We start from the raw sequence: 15,748 nt of genomic DNA, 5'->3' as shown, positions 1-15,748 counted from the left end.
AGATTCAAGTGCTTGAGCACTCGATCTCTTGAATCTTTTTTAATTAAAAGTTAGTATTCTTTTCATAACTCTCTATACTTGTGCTATCCAATCTCTAGTTAACTCTAAATAATTTTGTATCTTTAATGGAGGGTAAGTTACAGAAAAATATACAAAGTCTCAAACTAGAATGAATTGAATAAAATTCCAACAAAATTGAGCTTGTAAATATTTTTTCTATTAATTGAAGTCATGAAATAAGAAGCTTATGATCATCTTTTAGGTTTACTATATTGTCCATAATATAAATCTAAATCTTGTTTAAATTAAAGTTAATTATGTTTATTTACATATTTTAGATTGAAATAGGGAGCTCATCATGGTTAATGAAATTTTCTTTTGATATTAATATTTGAGAAATCTGTTTGAAATATTTGTCCATAACTATATTTATTTAGGATATTTTATTATTTATAAATACTATTATTTGAATGAGAGAAGATTTAATATTAAGTTTTAGACTTAGGTGATGTTTGTTTTTTTACTTAATTCTAAATAGAACTTTAATGCTTAATAGTATTAAATATTAGGTTGTTTGTTTTTATAGTATTTTATTTCTGTTAAGTATTAAAAAGTAAAAAAAACCAATATGTTATTTTTTCTATTTAGAAAAAGCTACATATTTTGGCTTTTTCTATTTAGTAAATAGTTTATAATTAGTCATGAAAAAGTAGAAAAACAAACAACCTAAATTCTGAAAATAAATTGCTTTCAGCAAAAAGCCAAAAAAACAAACACTACCTTAGCCCACATTTGAACCCTTAAGATAATCTATGCATTGAAAATGTTCTTTCAACTTTCATTATTTATATATTGACTTTTTTTTTATACATTTTTTTTACAACAAAAAATAGTAATATATTTTTTATATAAAAAATAGAGATTTTTATATCAAAAGTATAAACTCACCTTATATCTTTAAAAATCACTATAAAAAATTTTGAAATTTGAAGTAACGTAAGTTTCTAAAAGTTTTTATATTTTATATCGACATTAGTTTCATTTTTTATTTTTAAAAATAAAAATTAAGTAGTAATTTTAGGAAGGTTTCTAATTTTTTTAACACTTCAAAATTTTTTATCTTTCAAGTATTAAAAAAATTAAAAACGCTTCCTAAAATCACTATAAAATATATTTTAAATTAGTTTAAAAATGATTTTGAAAACCATTCTAAAAAACAAATAGTTTTTGAAAACAATTTTCAAAAACAATTCTTTGAGATTTAAATGATAAAAGTTTGTTTGAGAATTTGAAATATTTTTAACCTATTTTTTACTTTTAAATATTTTTCAAATAAAATAAGTTTTGTATGTAACATTTTGTTTTTAATTATTCTTCATATTAATCTAAACATTTTTTTTTTAAGAACAAAAACTTTTCTGTTTTTTAAAAATAAAAAAATTATTTACTATTTTCTTATTGTCAAACAAGATTTTCTTATTTTCAATTCTCAAAAATAGAAAACTATTTTTTATAACCATTAACAAAGAGTTGTGCAGTACATGTGTTGCGAAAAAGTTCATGCAATCATACACGAGGCAACAGTGTTACACACTACAAGAAGTTAAGTTCATAACTGCGAAGGCCATAAGAATGCAAATAAATCCTATAGTTGCAGCCACCAGTAAAAAGTAAAAACACAATAAGTTGTGAAGCTATCCCTGCGCTCATGTTTTTTCCTCAACTAAAAGCTCTACATGTGGTTGGGAGAGCTGATAGTTGCTGCTATGAAGGTGTGATATCTACAGAATTTAATACTATATAGTATTATAGACATGACCTTTTGTCAGTCGCAATTACAGGGCTTCATATGGATGCCACTTTTCCTTGTCCGCTGCCATAGACTAAGTGGACGCAACTTATATTTCGCCACAGCTGAAGTCTTGAATATTTTTTTTTTCAAATATTTTGATTAAAATTCTCATTTCAAAATTGAAGAGTTCCTACCACTGTTTCCAATATATATTTTCTATTACATATATAAAACTTTAGTTGAAGCAACAAATTTATAATTTCCAATATTACTGTGGACCCCGCATTTCGACTCATGCGTTTTTTCACTCGATAACGAGCTCGATTTTAATTCGAAAAATGATTTTATTTATTAAGAAAATGATTTGGAGTCGTCACTTATTATTATTATTTTTTTAAAGGGTAAACAAAATAAGAAAGAAAACCCTAAGTGTGACTCCTTATTTTGAAAAATGTGGTCTGTGAAAAATCGGATTGGGCTCGGGGGTCAGATTACTTATCGGGAAGGTACGGTAAAGAGCGTAACACCCCTATAAGTCCCTAGAAACGGGTCTCTACTAATAAAATGAAACAATCATGGTAATTGGTAAGAAGATCAACGAATATCGAATGAAAATCAAAACAAAATACCCGAATGAATAAGAGAGGCAAAGAACGTACCTGAGTGATGAACTGATTTATTTCTTGGGAAGCAAAGGTTAGTGAACAAACATAGGATGATTGTATGCATATCATGGAACAGAGTAAATCAATCATGTATAACAATCAAATCGCTCAATCAATCAATCAATCATAAAATCACATATGTCGGGCCCCCACCAAAACCCAATTTATTTCACATAAATTAATTTCAATAACTCCATTATTTGGAATTACGAGATTTAATTCTTGTTTATTTCAAAACAATTTAAAATCATGGAAGTTATGAAGGTTGCATGCCAGAAAGAAAAATGACAGCAAAATTTTATTAACAATAGGACTTTTGGATGATTCTAAAAAAATCATAAAGATGAAAATTTTAAAAAATAAAATAAAATAAATAAATAAATAAATAAATAAAAATGGAGTTTGGAAAACTAAAATCGGGAAATTATATGGAAAAATGGGAGTTTTAGGACCTAAAAATAAATCTAAGGATAAAAATTTAAAAAGCAAAAATTGTTTGGAGGATTTATAAATTGGAAAATTATTTAAGAAAACAAGAATTTTAAAAAAATATTTGAGAACTATGAATGTGAGAAATAAATTAAGAAAACAGAACAAGGATGAAGAATTTGGAAATTTGACATTATTAAAAAAACAATTGGAGGAATTATTAATAAAATGATGTTGAGGAAAATTAATTTGAAAATCACGGGAAGAGGAAGTGGGTGATCACACGTGGCCTCAAGTTCACTGCCACTGCCACTATACCCACCATAATCACCAAGCCTACAGTCAATACCTCCAAGTTTTCCATCTGAATGCTGCTCTTGAGAGGCACATACTCCCTAAGATACCCACCAAGACGATCGAGCAAAGCGCTTTTATCGATACCCTGATGGTGGTAGCTCTTGCATACATAGTAGAACACGCTTTGAACCAGCAACCCAATCAAATTCACAATCACCAAAACCCCAACCAAAAACCCACCAACCACAATCCTAAAAAACACCCCATACATTTCCCCGCCGTGAACCACCACTGCCCCGAAGACCCCGCTTATGACTCCACAGATCACGAGGTACACGAACACCAGCGCTGCCGCCATCCTCGTCTTCCCCTTCAACAACTCATAGCTCTTCTTCATTGTCGCGAACCCGTACACCGGCTCCAGCACCGACACTACACTTGTGAGGTGCCATAGGGCGGTGATGTAGACATGGATGACGACGAAGAGCAGGAAAATGACCACCAGTGCGAAGAAGAAGAGCAGAGGACTCTGCACATTGACGGCGATGATGAGGCACGACGGGGGAGAACACCACGTAGTAGGTGATGAGAACGTGCTCTTTGACGTTGAAGGGCCCGGGATTTAGGGTGAATTCCCAGGGGGTTCCCTTGAAGAAGACCTGGTCGGTGATTTTGGCAGCCATGAGTCGACCGAGAGGCACCACGGCGATCTGAGCTGAGATTGCAGTGATGGTAAGCGGCTTTGTTCTGTACCAGAAGAACTGGTTCAGAAACGAGAGAAGCACGCACGAGACTATCCCGAGAACCCACATTAGGAAGGTGAGCATCGGCAGAGAAGGGTCGTCTGTGGTGGGCACGGTCAGAGCCACTTGTTTGATCGGTGAGTTCTCTTCGTCTGGGTCAGGTTTCAGTGAAGAAGACGATGGCTCCAAGCTCGAATCACCACCCTTCGATATAAGACGGGAGGTGATTTCGTGGGAGGATTTCTCCGTAGTTTATGACTGGAAATGCTCCTCTAAAAAAATGAACAGAGAATCCCCTCTCTAAGACGTCCTCCCAGTGTTCCTCTAAAGCTTCAGCAGTTAAAACCTCATCCCCCTTCCGAGACTATCCCCTGCTCACCTTCCTCAAAAATATCTCCTCTCTATAGCCGCCCTCCTCTCTCTGTAGCCCTTCTTCTCTCTGTTTTCTCTCCAGTGTTTTCTCTCTCAAGCTAACCTCTCCAAAAATATCTACCCCCTACGGCCAAAAGCACCACCACCTCTGCCAGGATCTTTCTAATAAATGTCTCTCAAAACTCCCTCTTCCATTCGATACCCTCTCTGCAGCAACAAAATCCTTTCTCCAGTTCTTTCTCTCCCCCCTCTCTCTTATTTTTCTCCCAAGCCGAAGCTAAAATCCTCAAAAAAATCTCTCAACCTTCCCAGAATATCCTAACCTTCCTTTGAGCTTCACTGTCTGCAACTCCCTCAGAAACTCTATGAAAAGCCCTCTTTAGCCCAAAAAAACTTTCCTGCAGCTGCCAGAGAACCTCCTCCCCACGGCAGCAAAAAACATCTCTCAAAAAAATATCCCTTAACCGAAAATACGCTTACCTCTGATTCTCCTTGACAGGTGTCAAATTCCCATTGCATCTTCAAAAAGCAAGGTTGATTCTCTGGCAGCCATCCACGAAGTGACACGTGGCTGCTGGAATAGTCCTCCACCTGGCAAGAAGTATGACCTGCAGAAAATGAAAAAAAGGAGCCCCATATGGGGTCCTACAATTGCATAATCCAAATATGTATATGTATCCAAACTGCATAATCAAATAATAATCCCCAATACAAATATCTATTGCCAAAGAACAAGGAAACTTCAATAAATAAATAAAAATTTATCTCCTCCAATACTAAGGTCTAACTAAAATTCACTCTTTAGAGACTGATTTGCTGTCCTAACCTTTGAACTTGCCAAATACCGATGATAGTCCCCTTTCTTGAAACAACCAAACTTTGAAATTACTTGAAAAATCAAATTAAATAAACTGCACTAAACTCAAACAAAGTTTGGTTTTTTTTCTTGGGTTTCAATTTCCAACTCCCTATCCTTTCACCATCTTTCCTTAACAAAGAGAGAAGATCAAAGCTGAGACACATTTAGCCTCAAAGCAGAAAAAGAGTGAAAAACTGTCTAACTAATAAAAAACCATGCTTCCATATCACATAATCAGAATTCCACAACAATCAACCAAAAACAGAAAATTCCACTACCTTGTCCTTTCCAAGGGCAGCATGGTGTTGTAAGCCATTGCAAGAGCCATCATTGAAAAAGATAGAACAATACAATCATAGACTAAGTTTTGGATAAACAAATGACCTGAATCTAAGCATTTAATATGAAAACAAAAGTAAAGTCAGGGAAATGTCTGTTATCCTCTCAAGCGTACTATAGTAGGATAGCACAAACATAAGACAGGGCTATGAAAGAAGTGGTCGATCCATTATTTTTGCTCCTAATAATGGGGTAACAAATGGGGTACTCTGAAAAATATGTACAATCATGTGACTGTCATTTTCCATGTGTAAATGCAGAGGAGCTATATGCTTGGAGGAATTTATACAAAATACACAGGGCAAATGATATGCCTATGCATAGAACACAATTCCAATAAAAGCTAGTTTTGAGATTTCTTTTTTATTGTGGGGTTGGGTGGACTAGGGAGGAGGTGGGATTAATTTGATTTCACTTGGTAAACATTTCTCAGTTTGAATGTGACCATGCTAGGAATAAAGTACCTAGTGGACAAGCATGTGTGAAATGATAGTCTCTGGAGGGGAGCTTCTTAATGCATCTGATAGATTAATACAAGCTGCCAAGCATTGAAAAGGATCCTCGACAAACAATCACCAACGTCTTCCTTCCAGAGGTTTATCTGCGAACTCAAAGATATCTTCCAAATGATTCTCAGTAAATGCTACCTAACCCTCATATGATAACTTGTCCACTCCACCAGCATATAAATTTGCTAAATGTATCTTCAACCAATCTAAGCCTGACTTCCCGAGAAGGCATCCCTATGCAAACTCTAGGATACCTCGACACAAATTAGAGTTGAGATGGTTAAAATATGGGTGCAAGGGTAGGCAAATTAAGTGTAATAGATGACAAGAATATGATGGAATGATAAATTGTTTGAATGCCTAAAAAACTTCTCTCTATCAACCAAGCCTCTTATGGGACAATGCCCTAGTTATTCATTGGGACTTCTATCATCTATCAGATGAATTCAGAGATGCTAAGAGACTTCTTAACTAGTTAACAGAACTAGAAAGTAATAATTACTTATCCTAATATAAGAGACAAGATGAAATCAACACAGAAGTACTCATGATTTTCCATCACCAAATTTCAACCAATCCGGTTCTTACCACTTGTGGATCTTACATAATTCAGATAATATGAAAATATAATACAATATATGAAAGTAGAATATCATAAACAACTTGTTTTCTCATCATTAGAGAAAAAAAACCTTCGATTATACTCACAACTTTTTAGAAAACTTAACCTGATTTCATACACCCAATATAAACTTGAGGCTTATTCAAATGAGTAGCAAGAGTTGCTTCCAGAGTATATGTATGAAAACGATGGGTAAGTCATCATGCTTTTGTAAGTGTTTTAATTGTCAACATTTAAACCATTAAACATTATAAGAGAATTGCTCAAGCTATTAGCCTACCTCTCAGTCGCCTTAATATCCCATTGCTGGCCTATTACTGCGTAACTTAAAAGTTTTGGGTAAAGTGGTGGTTTAACATTGACATCTTAAGTTTGAACACCCTTGAGGAAGCATATTAAGACTATTAGGAAATTCTGGATTCAAACTTCACCTCATGTGGGTGCTAAGGCTATTAACTTAAGTATCAATCACTCGATATGCATTGTCTTGGATAAGGAGAAAGAAAAAGATATTAGTTATGGCAAAAGTGATGCTAACATATAAGGTTTAAAGTAATGCTCTCAAATGAAGAATAACATACTTTTGTGCTAAGCATGTAAGTGTAATTTAGCACATAAGTTATGTCAATATTACTTTTTGCAGTAGTGAATCACAATATTACTTCATGTTCCATTATTATGCAAACTATTGTCTCCCTTATTACATTAAAGACAAACTCCAATTTTTTGTAAATAGGGGTATAGAGGGTGTAAGGCAGCGGTAGGGCCTCTTGATAGTTTTCTGCTTTCCATTCATTTGAGCAACTTTAGAAAAATCCTAGAGAAACGAGATTTTAGTTTCTCATAATTTGTACTTGTTAGCTCCAAGGCTTTTCAAATTGGTTGATGGAGTTTGCAAACTATTGAAAATGACCATTGCAAACTGAGAAAATAAACAAGACAATGAAAAAAGAATAGATGAGAAATGGAAGTTCACTAAAAGTTTTCATGTTAATAAGAGTTCAGCCTACGAGCCTCCTATTTTTATCCCTTATATGCTTATAACAGAAATGTCAATGTGTTAAGTGCCAACTGGGTCATTCTCTATGTAAATCATACAAAGAATAAAGAACGAAACTTATAAAAAGAAGGGCATTCTACCAGTTGGCATCCATGCCCCTACAGATTGCATCTCTATTGTTCTTGTGGCCAAACTTTGTAATAATTCCAACAACAGCTAAAAGCCTTTTCTTGGGAGGAGTCCCCTTATTTTCTAACAAGTTCTTTGAGTCAAAATCTTCCTACTGTGCTGCTACTAGCTCCATGTCAAGGGCTGCTAACTTCTTGTGTTGTTCCCTATAAAATAAAAGAACCATCGCCATGACCTTTAGATTATATTTTGTCTATTATAACAAAAGCCCCAAAAAAAGAACCCCACATAAAGGAAGGATAGGTATAAGTTATTTACCTGCATGCTATAATTTTCAGTGTGTCATTGGCTGATTGCACGCAAAAACCATTAAAATGAAAAAACCCATTATCTAGTCAATTACTCTGAATGATTAATTTCAAAAAAAAGAAAATAGGCTGGTATCATCTCAAATAGTTTCAATAAAAGAAAAAAAAGAGACAAAAACAGAAAGAAAGAAAGAAAAAGGCATGAGCTCATGCAAATCACTAATTTATTTGGCATTGTAATGTAATGCTATAGAACATGTAATTAATTTAAACCATGATGGACTGATTCTGGTTCCATATAATGTCAAGACCCCCTTTGTATCATTATAATTCTATAATTTAATCTCGATAACAAAATAGTCCCAAAAAATGCATTAACAAACTGTGGGGAAGAAAATTTGAAGATACAATTGAATAACAAATGGTAATACATAAAAGTAAAGATAAAAAACATACCTGACTAGTTCTCCTATCCAGCTCTTTAATCAAATAAGCCCCATTCTCATAATCCAGCCGTAGCCTACCGAAAACAGATTTCCATAAAAACAAATTTTATTTTTTATTTTTGAAAAAAATAGACCAATTATAATCAAAATCAAAGCATCACAAAACAAAAACCTAAATCAACGAAATTAACCACACCATAAAGCACTATTACAGCTAAGAAAGGAAAATCAATTCACAACATGAAACAGTGCCAGAACTCACCGGTCGACGACATAAATCCATGCCATGGTGTCAACATGGCTAGCATGAGAACCGAAACTTGAGATCTGAAAGCCGAACCAGATAGCCGGTGATTTGGTTCCCGACTATGCATTTCTTCACTGTGAAGCGAAGAAGACTACAAACCTCTCATCAATAGCTGGTCGATCGGGCTGAATTTCGGGTTGTTGTTTCTCTTTGACCAGATTTTGGCTCCGAATTTGAAATACACAAGAGTATTTCGGAGAAGAAAAGAGAGAATCGGAGTCTAGGCCTCGTTAGTGATGAGGACGTCAGTGATGGTAGCAATGTAGTTGGAGAAACGATTTAATGTACTGTGAACTAGGTCTATTGTAAACTATATTTGGTTGTGCATGGGTATTGTTTTGGGCCATAATCAATTTAATGTACTGTGAAGAGGCCCATGGCTTCACTTTGACCCATTGAGATAAATTATGGGCCTTTAGTCCATCAGGATTAAAGTGATATACCTTAAAACTATACTGTTGAGGGGGGATATAAAAGTTAAAAAAGGGAGAGGAGAGCATAGGAAGAACATCACCCTCATCACTTTTGTGCAGTCAAGCTTGTTGTTAGATCAAGAAGAAAAAAATGGTAAAGATATGATCAAACATTACAGGAACTACGAATTTTTTGGATCTTCATGTTGCAAATAGAAAATCGAATAACAAATTTTGACAAACTATTAATGTTTTTTATCTTGTTTAAAATCAACAATCATTGCTTTGAAATGTCTAAGAGTACTTTTCCTATATTTGATTTCACGAAAGTAGAAGAAAACAAATTATAATATTATAATTTAATCATCATAAAATTAAAAAATACAAATAATCAAAATGTGTTTCTATCTTTACCATATTATAACAATAAAATATAAATATATTAATATTTCTAAATTTATTAAATAATTATATTATAGTATTTACTATTAAAAAAGATATACCATATATAAGCAAAATAAAATTTTACTTCCAATGGTTGTTTATTATTTTAGTGTATTTTTTTCCTAAATTATTTTCATATTTATTATCTTATATGAATGTATTTTATTTTAAATATCTATCTTATTTTTATAAATAAATGATGTAACAAAAGAAGAAATTGGCCTAATACACTTGCTTGAAGAACCTCTCATCTTAAAATAAAATAAAGTAATAATAATAATAATAATAAATTATATATTATATATTAAACCACCATTTGAATTTTTCATCATGAACCTTTCCCTTGGGACAGTGACCTTAGAGCTTAATTGGTGACATGGATTCCTCATTCAAACAAATTGTCCACGACATGTGGACAAGACAAGGAATTTTGTTTTTTCTCTCATGTCGGCAAGACTAAACTTTAAAGATTTGGTAACTAATTTGTTCAATTCTTCATACATAAAAACATGTAAGACTGATTTGATTTGATTTGATTTTATACTTAAAATTGAACGAATCAAACCAGGGTAATTGTCCACACTTTCACTCCTGAGCTTTGATAATGGAAAATTTGTCTTCTTTAATTATCAAAATTAGTAAGTGCTCGGTTAGAATAGAATCAAAACATTAGAAAATCCACGAGTGTGATTGCATTCAAACAATATAAAAGTTGAGTCTTTGTTTTTTCTTCTTTCTTGTCCATTTTAGGATTGAAGAGAGAGATAGAGAGACATAGAGAGAGATTTCTTCTTTTCAATTGAGAGCATGTTTTGGACCTTTCTTTTTTGTCCATTTTAGGATTGAAGAGAGATATAGAGATTAGAGAGAGAGATAGAAAGGGTCTGCCCCCACACATAAAAATGCAAAACTTGACCCATGACCTACTTTTGGGTCCAGCTCCTTGCAGTTGTCTCACACTTGCTTCAGTCGTCTTGTACATCAACAGAGAACAAATCGAAAGCAACACCTGAATTGCAAACAACCATCATTTTAGACACTACAAAAAGAAAGCAAGCAATTTAAACTGTTTAATTGGACCAACAAGGTGTTCTTTTTCTGGGTATATAAAAATATCCTAACCTATGCGCATAAGGTACTTGTTAGATTAAAAAAACAAGAAGTAATATTTCAATAATTTTCATTACATTAATTAATTTGATAATTGAAAATTTGGTGACCAATAAACAGGATCTATTCCTCGGGGATTTTGAACAAAATATAATATTTTTTAAAATATGACAATTGAAAAATAATTTCTTACTTTGTAGGAAATTGTGAAAAGTAAAATGGGAAATTTCTTCAAAAGATAATTTCAATTTAATTATCAAACTTTTAAGTTATTTATTAAAGAAATAACTTCAAATTTTGGAATTTATATTGATATTATTTCTTTAAAACATAACTTCCATGTAATATAATTAATATATTTTTATGATGGTTTGTTTTTTAGGTTATTACTTTTCAGAGATAATTTTATTTTAAGAGGAATGGTGAAATTTTTTGAGAAAATAAAATATCATTTTTTTTCAACTATTAAATTTATTATAATATTCAAATCTAATTCCTCCTTCAAAATAAACCAAATTTATTTTTAAAATTTTTAGATATTTCTTGTTTTTTAAAATAAAAAATTAAACTACTTAAACATTGTGTAATTAGAATAATAAATTAATCTACCATGAATTAGTAAATTTGTCATAAAAAAATCTGAGTATGACTTAAATTTGTTTTTATTTATTTTCTCTATTGTTTATCAAGATAATGTAGAATAAAAATATTCTCATGAATTGCTATGAAAAGCCAAAATGAACAAACCCAACTAATTAGGTTGGATTGGACAGGTTTGAAGTTGGTTTGGTAGGTTCATACATTTGAACTTACTCACCAATTATTCACTAGAATAAAAATATTTTTATGAATATTTTTTAGATCAATTTTTTAATTTCAGAATTTTGAATTTAGGAAAAAGTATCAAAATCTAAATATATAGTTTTCAAATTCATTAAAACCTTCACCACCCCTTCTTTCTCCAAAGATAGGTTATATAAAAATAAGTTTTAACTTAGAAATTTTTTAATATTTTCTTAACAACCAAACATAACTAGAAATCTATTTGTTAATTGCCTACTAATTATATAATTAATCATTATAAATTTTTTATTATGGTGATAAATTATGATAGTTTGGAATATTTAAAAATATATTAAATTAATGTTTTTATATTATTAATTTTAAAACTAAAATAATAAAATATAGTAATTATATATATATATATATATATATATATATATATATATATATATTTAATATGTAAAAATAAATAAGCTTAATACTTCAAATATTAGTAAAAACACACAATTTAAACACTTAATAACATTCAATTTTATTTAGATTTAAGTCAAATTCAGGTGTATTCATATTTTAAACAAAAAAAATGACACCCACTATATATGCATTTTTCTAGCCCTTTATGTATATAATAAAATAAATTTTCATGATATATATATATATTTGGCCATAATACTTAATGTGGAGTAGGAAGTTTCATTTTGCTTCCTTCAAGTAATTATACTTTGTACACAATCCATGTTAGAATTAGTAAATGATCCACAAGAGAAAATTCTTGCAAGACACTAATTTTTTTTTAAAGATAAAATACATGCATCATACTTAAAATATTATTTAAATTTATATTTATTTTCACCATAATACTTAACATGGAGTAAGAAGTTTCATGTAGCTTTCTTCAATTAATTATTCTCATGTTTTTAAAAATCAATCCGGACTGGTTGGTCTAATCGGTTCGATCGCCAGTTAGTAACGATTTCTGTTCGATTTGGTCTATTAGGTTGGAAGGTAGTCAAATCAGAATTGGATCGATTGAACTGACGGTTTGACTGACAAACTAGACGAACCAAACGATTCCCTTTGAATCATCCAGTTCAATCATTTTTTTTTCTTCCCAACAACCCCTCTCGCACGGTTGCCCTAGCTACTACCTCCTATTATTATCGACACCGAGTTGCTGTCATCGGCCACTGGTCGGTTAGACGTCGCTCCCTCAGTGGCAAAACCCCCTATCCCCTCGCGGCGAAAACCCTTCCCCACTAGAAGTTCCACCGCCATCTGAAAACCACCTCCTCCTAATCCTTCCTTCTTCCCATTTTGGGCCACCATTTATTCCATTCCTTTCTAGATTTATTTATTTATTTTTTTAACTCATCTAATTATTATTTATTTTCTTTTATATTTATTATTTTTTTACTTTATGATTTTTAAAACTTATGATTTTAATTTAAATTAATCAAAACATCACAATTTTAAATAAATTATGATTTTAAAATAAGTTTTTGATTTAAAAATAAATTTCAAAATTTCAAAATTAAAATTAAAATTAAAATTGTGATTTTAATTTAAATTTCTAATTTGAAACTAATTTTTTTTATTTTCAAATAAAATTTTAATTTTAAAATAATATATAAATTATTATTTTTATTTTTATAATTCTTTTAAATTTTAATAATTTATAAATTATATATTTATGACATCATCGGTTCGATTGACTAGAGAACCATGAATCGGTAACTTTTCTAGTTCAATGACCGATCCGATTTTGAAAATATTGATTTTTCTTATTACACGATCCATATTAAACCATGTAAATGGTCCACATGAGAAAATTTTGACAAAAGTCAAAAAATGTTTTTTTTTAATACATACATCATACATTAAAATATTATTTAAAATTTTATTTTATTTTCACCATATATAATACTTAAAATAGGAAGTTTCATGTACCTTCCTTCAATTAATTATTCTTCCTACACGATCCATATTAGACTTAGTAAATGACATAAGAAAATTTTGGCAAAAGTCAAAAAATGTTTTTGTTTTTCTATTTTTAATACATGCATCATACATTAAAATATTATTTAAAATTTTATTTTATTTTCACCGTATATAATACTTAAAATAGGAAGTTTCATGTACCTTCCTTCAATTAATTATTCTTCCTACACGATCCATATTAGACTTAGTAAACGACATAAGAAAATTTTGGCAAAAGTCAAAAAATGTTTTTGTTTTTCTATTTTTAATACATGCATCATACATTAAAATATTATTTAAAATATTATTTTATTTTCACCATATATAATACTTAAAATAGGAAGTTTCATGTACCTTCCTTCAATTAATTATTCTTCCTACGCGATCCATATTAGACTTAGTAAACGACATGAGAAAATTTTGGCAAAAGTCAAAAAATGTTTTTGTTTTTCTATTTTTAATACATGCATCATACATTAAAATATTATTTAAATTTCTATTTTATTTTCACCATATATAATACTTAACATGGAGTAGAAAGTTTCATGTACCTTCCTTCAATTAATTATTCTTCCTACACTATCCATATTAGACTTAGTTAACGGTCCACAAGAGAAAATTTTGGCAAGAGTCAAAAGATGTTTTTTTTCTAATACATGCATACATCATATGTTAAAACATTATTTAAAATTCTATTTTATTTTCACCATATATAATGCTTAACATGGAGTAGGAAGTTTCATGTACTTATCTTCAACATGATCCATATTAGACTTAGTAAATAGTCTGTATGAGAAAATTTTAGCAAGAGTCAAAAAATGTTTTATTTAATTTTTTTTAATATACACATCATACATTAAAATATTATTTAAATTTCTATTTTATTTTCACCATATATAATACTTAACATGGAGTAGAAAGTTTCATGTAGTTTCCTTCAATTAATTATTCTTCATGCATGATCCATATTAGACTTAGTAAACGGTCCACATGAGAAAATTTTGGTAGGAGTCTCAGAATATTTTTTTAGATAAATTATATACATCATACATTAGAATATTACTTAAATTTCTATTTTATTTTCAACATATATAATACTTAACATGGAGTAGGAAGTTTCATATAGTTTTCTTCAATTAATTATACTTCCTACGCAATCCATGTTAAACTTAGTAAATGGTTCATATGAGAAAACTCTAGCAAGAGTCTAAAAATGTTTTTTAGATAAAATACGTACGTCATACATTAAAATATTATTTAAATTTATTTTCTTGGTGATTTTTGTGATATCTTGACTCTTGACTAAAACAAAGCCATTACTCTTTAGTCTACTCCATGTAAAAGCAAATAAATAAATAAATAAAGCTTTTTTCATTTAAATAAAGAATAAAAAGAAGATTCTTTTTCTTTTTCTTTGGACTACATTTTCATATTTCAAAAACTTGGTAATTAATATTGTGAGGTTAATTTACTCATGGACAAGAGAAATGTGTGATCCAATTGTGATTGAACCTTGATCCAATCCTTTAAAAAAATTTGTAAATTTGAAACACTAGTATTGGCCTAACATATTTTCTAAATCAATCTATTAGATCAATAAAATAGAGAAAAAATTATTCTTCGTTTTAGATTATCGTGCATCATATATTTTTCAAAATTAAAAATGTATTAACATTGAGAAGGATTGAAACTGAATCCAATGTAAATAGAATTAGTGTGACAAATGCTCATTGATTAATATAATTTAAGGATTAGCATGATAGAAAAAATGAAACGATTTCTCAAAAAAAAAAAAAAATCACATTTTTGAAAGAGAAAAAAAAAACAGTGAAAACATCCATTATTTGGATCACTTTCAAGCTTTAAGGTGATCATATTCAAGAAATATTTTTAAAAGATAATACTCCACTTACATAGCATAGAGCTTTAGACACTTGAATCATATAATATGCCATTACTTTGTGGGTATTTTTGGGCATAAATTATGCTTTTATTGCCGTCTAGATTCTTTAATAATACATGTTTCAATAGCCATAAGATGTTATGAAGAAAGAGAAGGATAAAATTATGGTCAGAAGTGACATGTAAAATTAATTGCAGATATGATGGAGTACATCTGTACATGGGCCATATATGGCTGAAAGGTCTTTGTTGCATTTATTTATAGATGGCATGAAGACTTGAAATAGTTAAACAAATTAGAC

The 15,748-nt window shown here is 30.4% G+C and overlaps 1 protein-coding gene and 1 long non-coding RNA gene across 2 annotated transcripts; both read right to left on the bottom strand.

Annotated features, from left to right (window-relative positions):
• Nucleotides 1–3,085: 3,085 nt before the first annotated feature.
• On the bottom strand, nucleotides 3,086–3,805 carry LOC117914433 (the record flags this gene model as incomplete). The annotated part of the gene is made up of 1 exon (XM_034829783.1): nucleotides 3,086–3,805. A coding segment is annotated over one exon (663 nt), but the record flags the coding sequence as incomplete, so codon positions are not given.
• A 3,776-nt stretch (nucleotides 3,806–7,581) lies between these two features.
• LOC117917975 lies at nucleotides 7,582–9,089 on the bottom strand. The gene is made up of 3 exons (XR_004651812.1): nucleotides 8,773–9,089; nucleotides 8,521–8,584; nucleotides 7,582–7,962 (listed from the first exon to the last, which is right to left on the bottom strand). It is a non-coding gene; the product is annotated as an uncharacterized LOC117917975 (long non-coding RNA).
• Nucleotides 9,090–15,748: the final 6,659 nt, after the last annotated feature.

Source organism: Vitis riparia, chromosome 1 (genome assembly GCF_004353265.1).
Source record: "Vitis riparia cultivar Riparia Gloire de Montpellier isolate 1030 chromosome 1, EGFV_Vit.rip_1.0, whole genome shotgun sequence".
Classification (NCBI taxonomy): Eukaryota; Viridiplantae; Streptophyta; class Magnoliopsida; order Vitales; family Vitaceae; genus Vitis; species Vitis riparia.
This window is presented reverse-complemented; position numbering and strand designations above follow the sequence as displayed.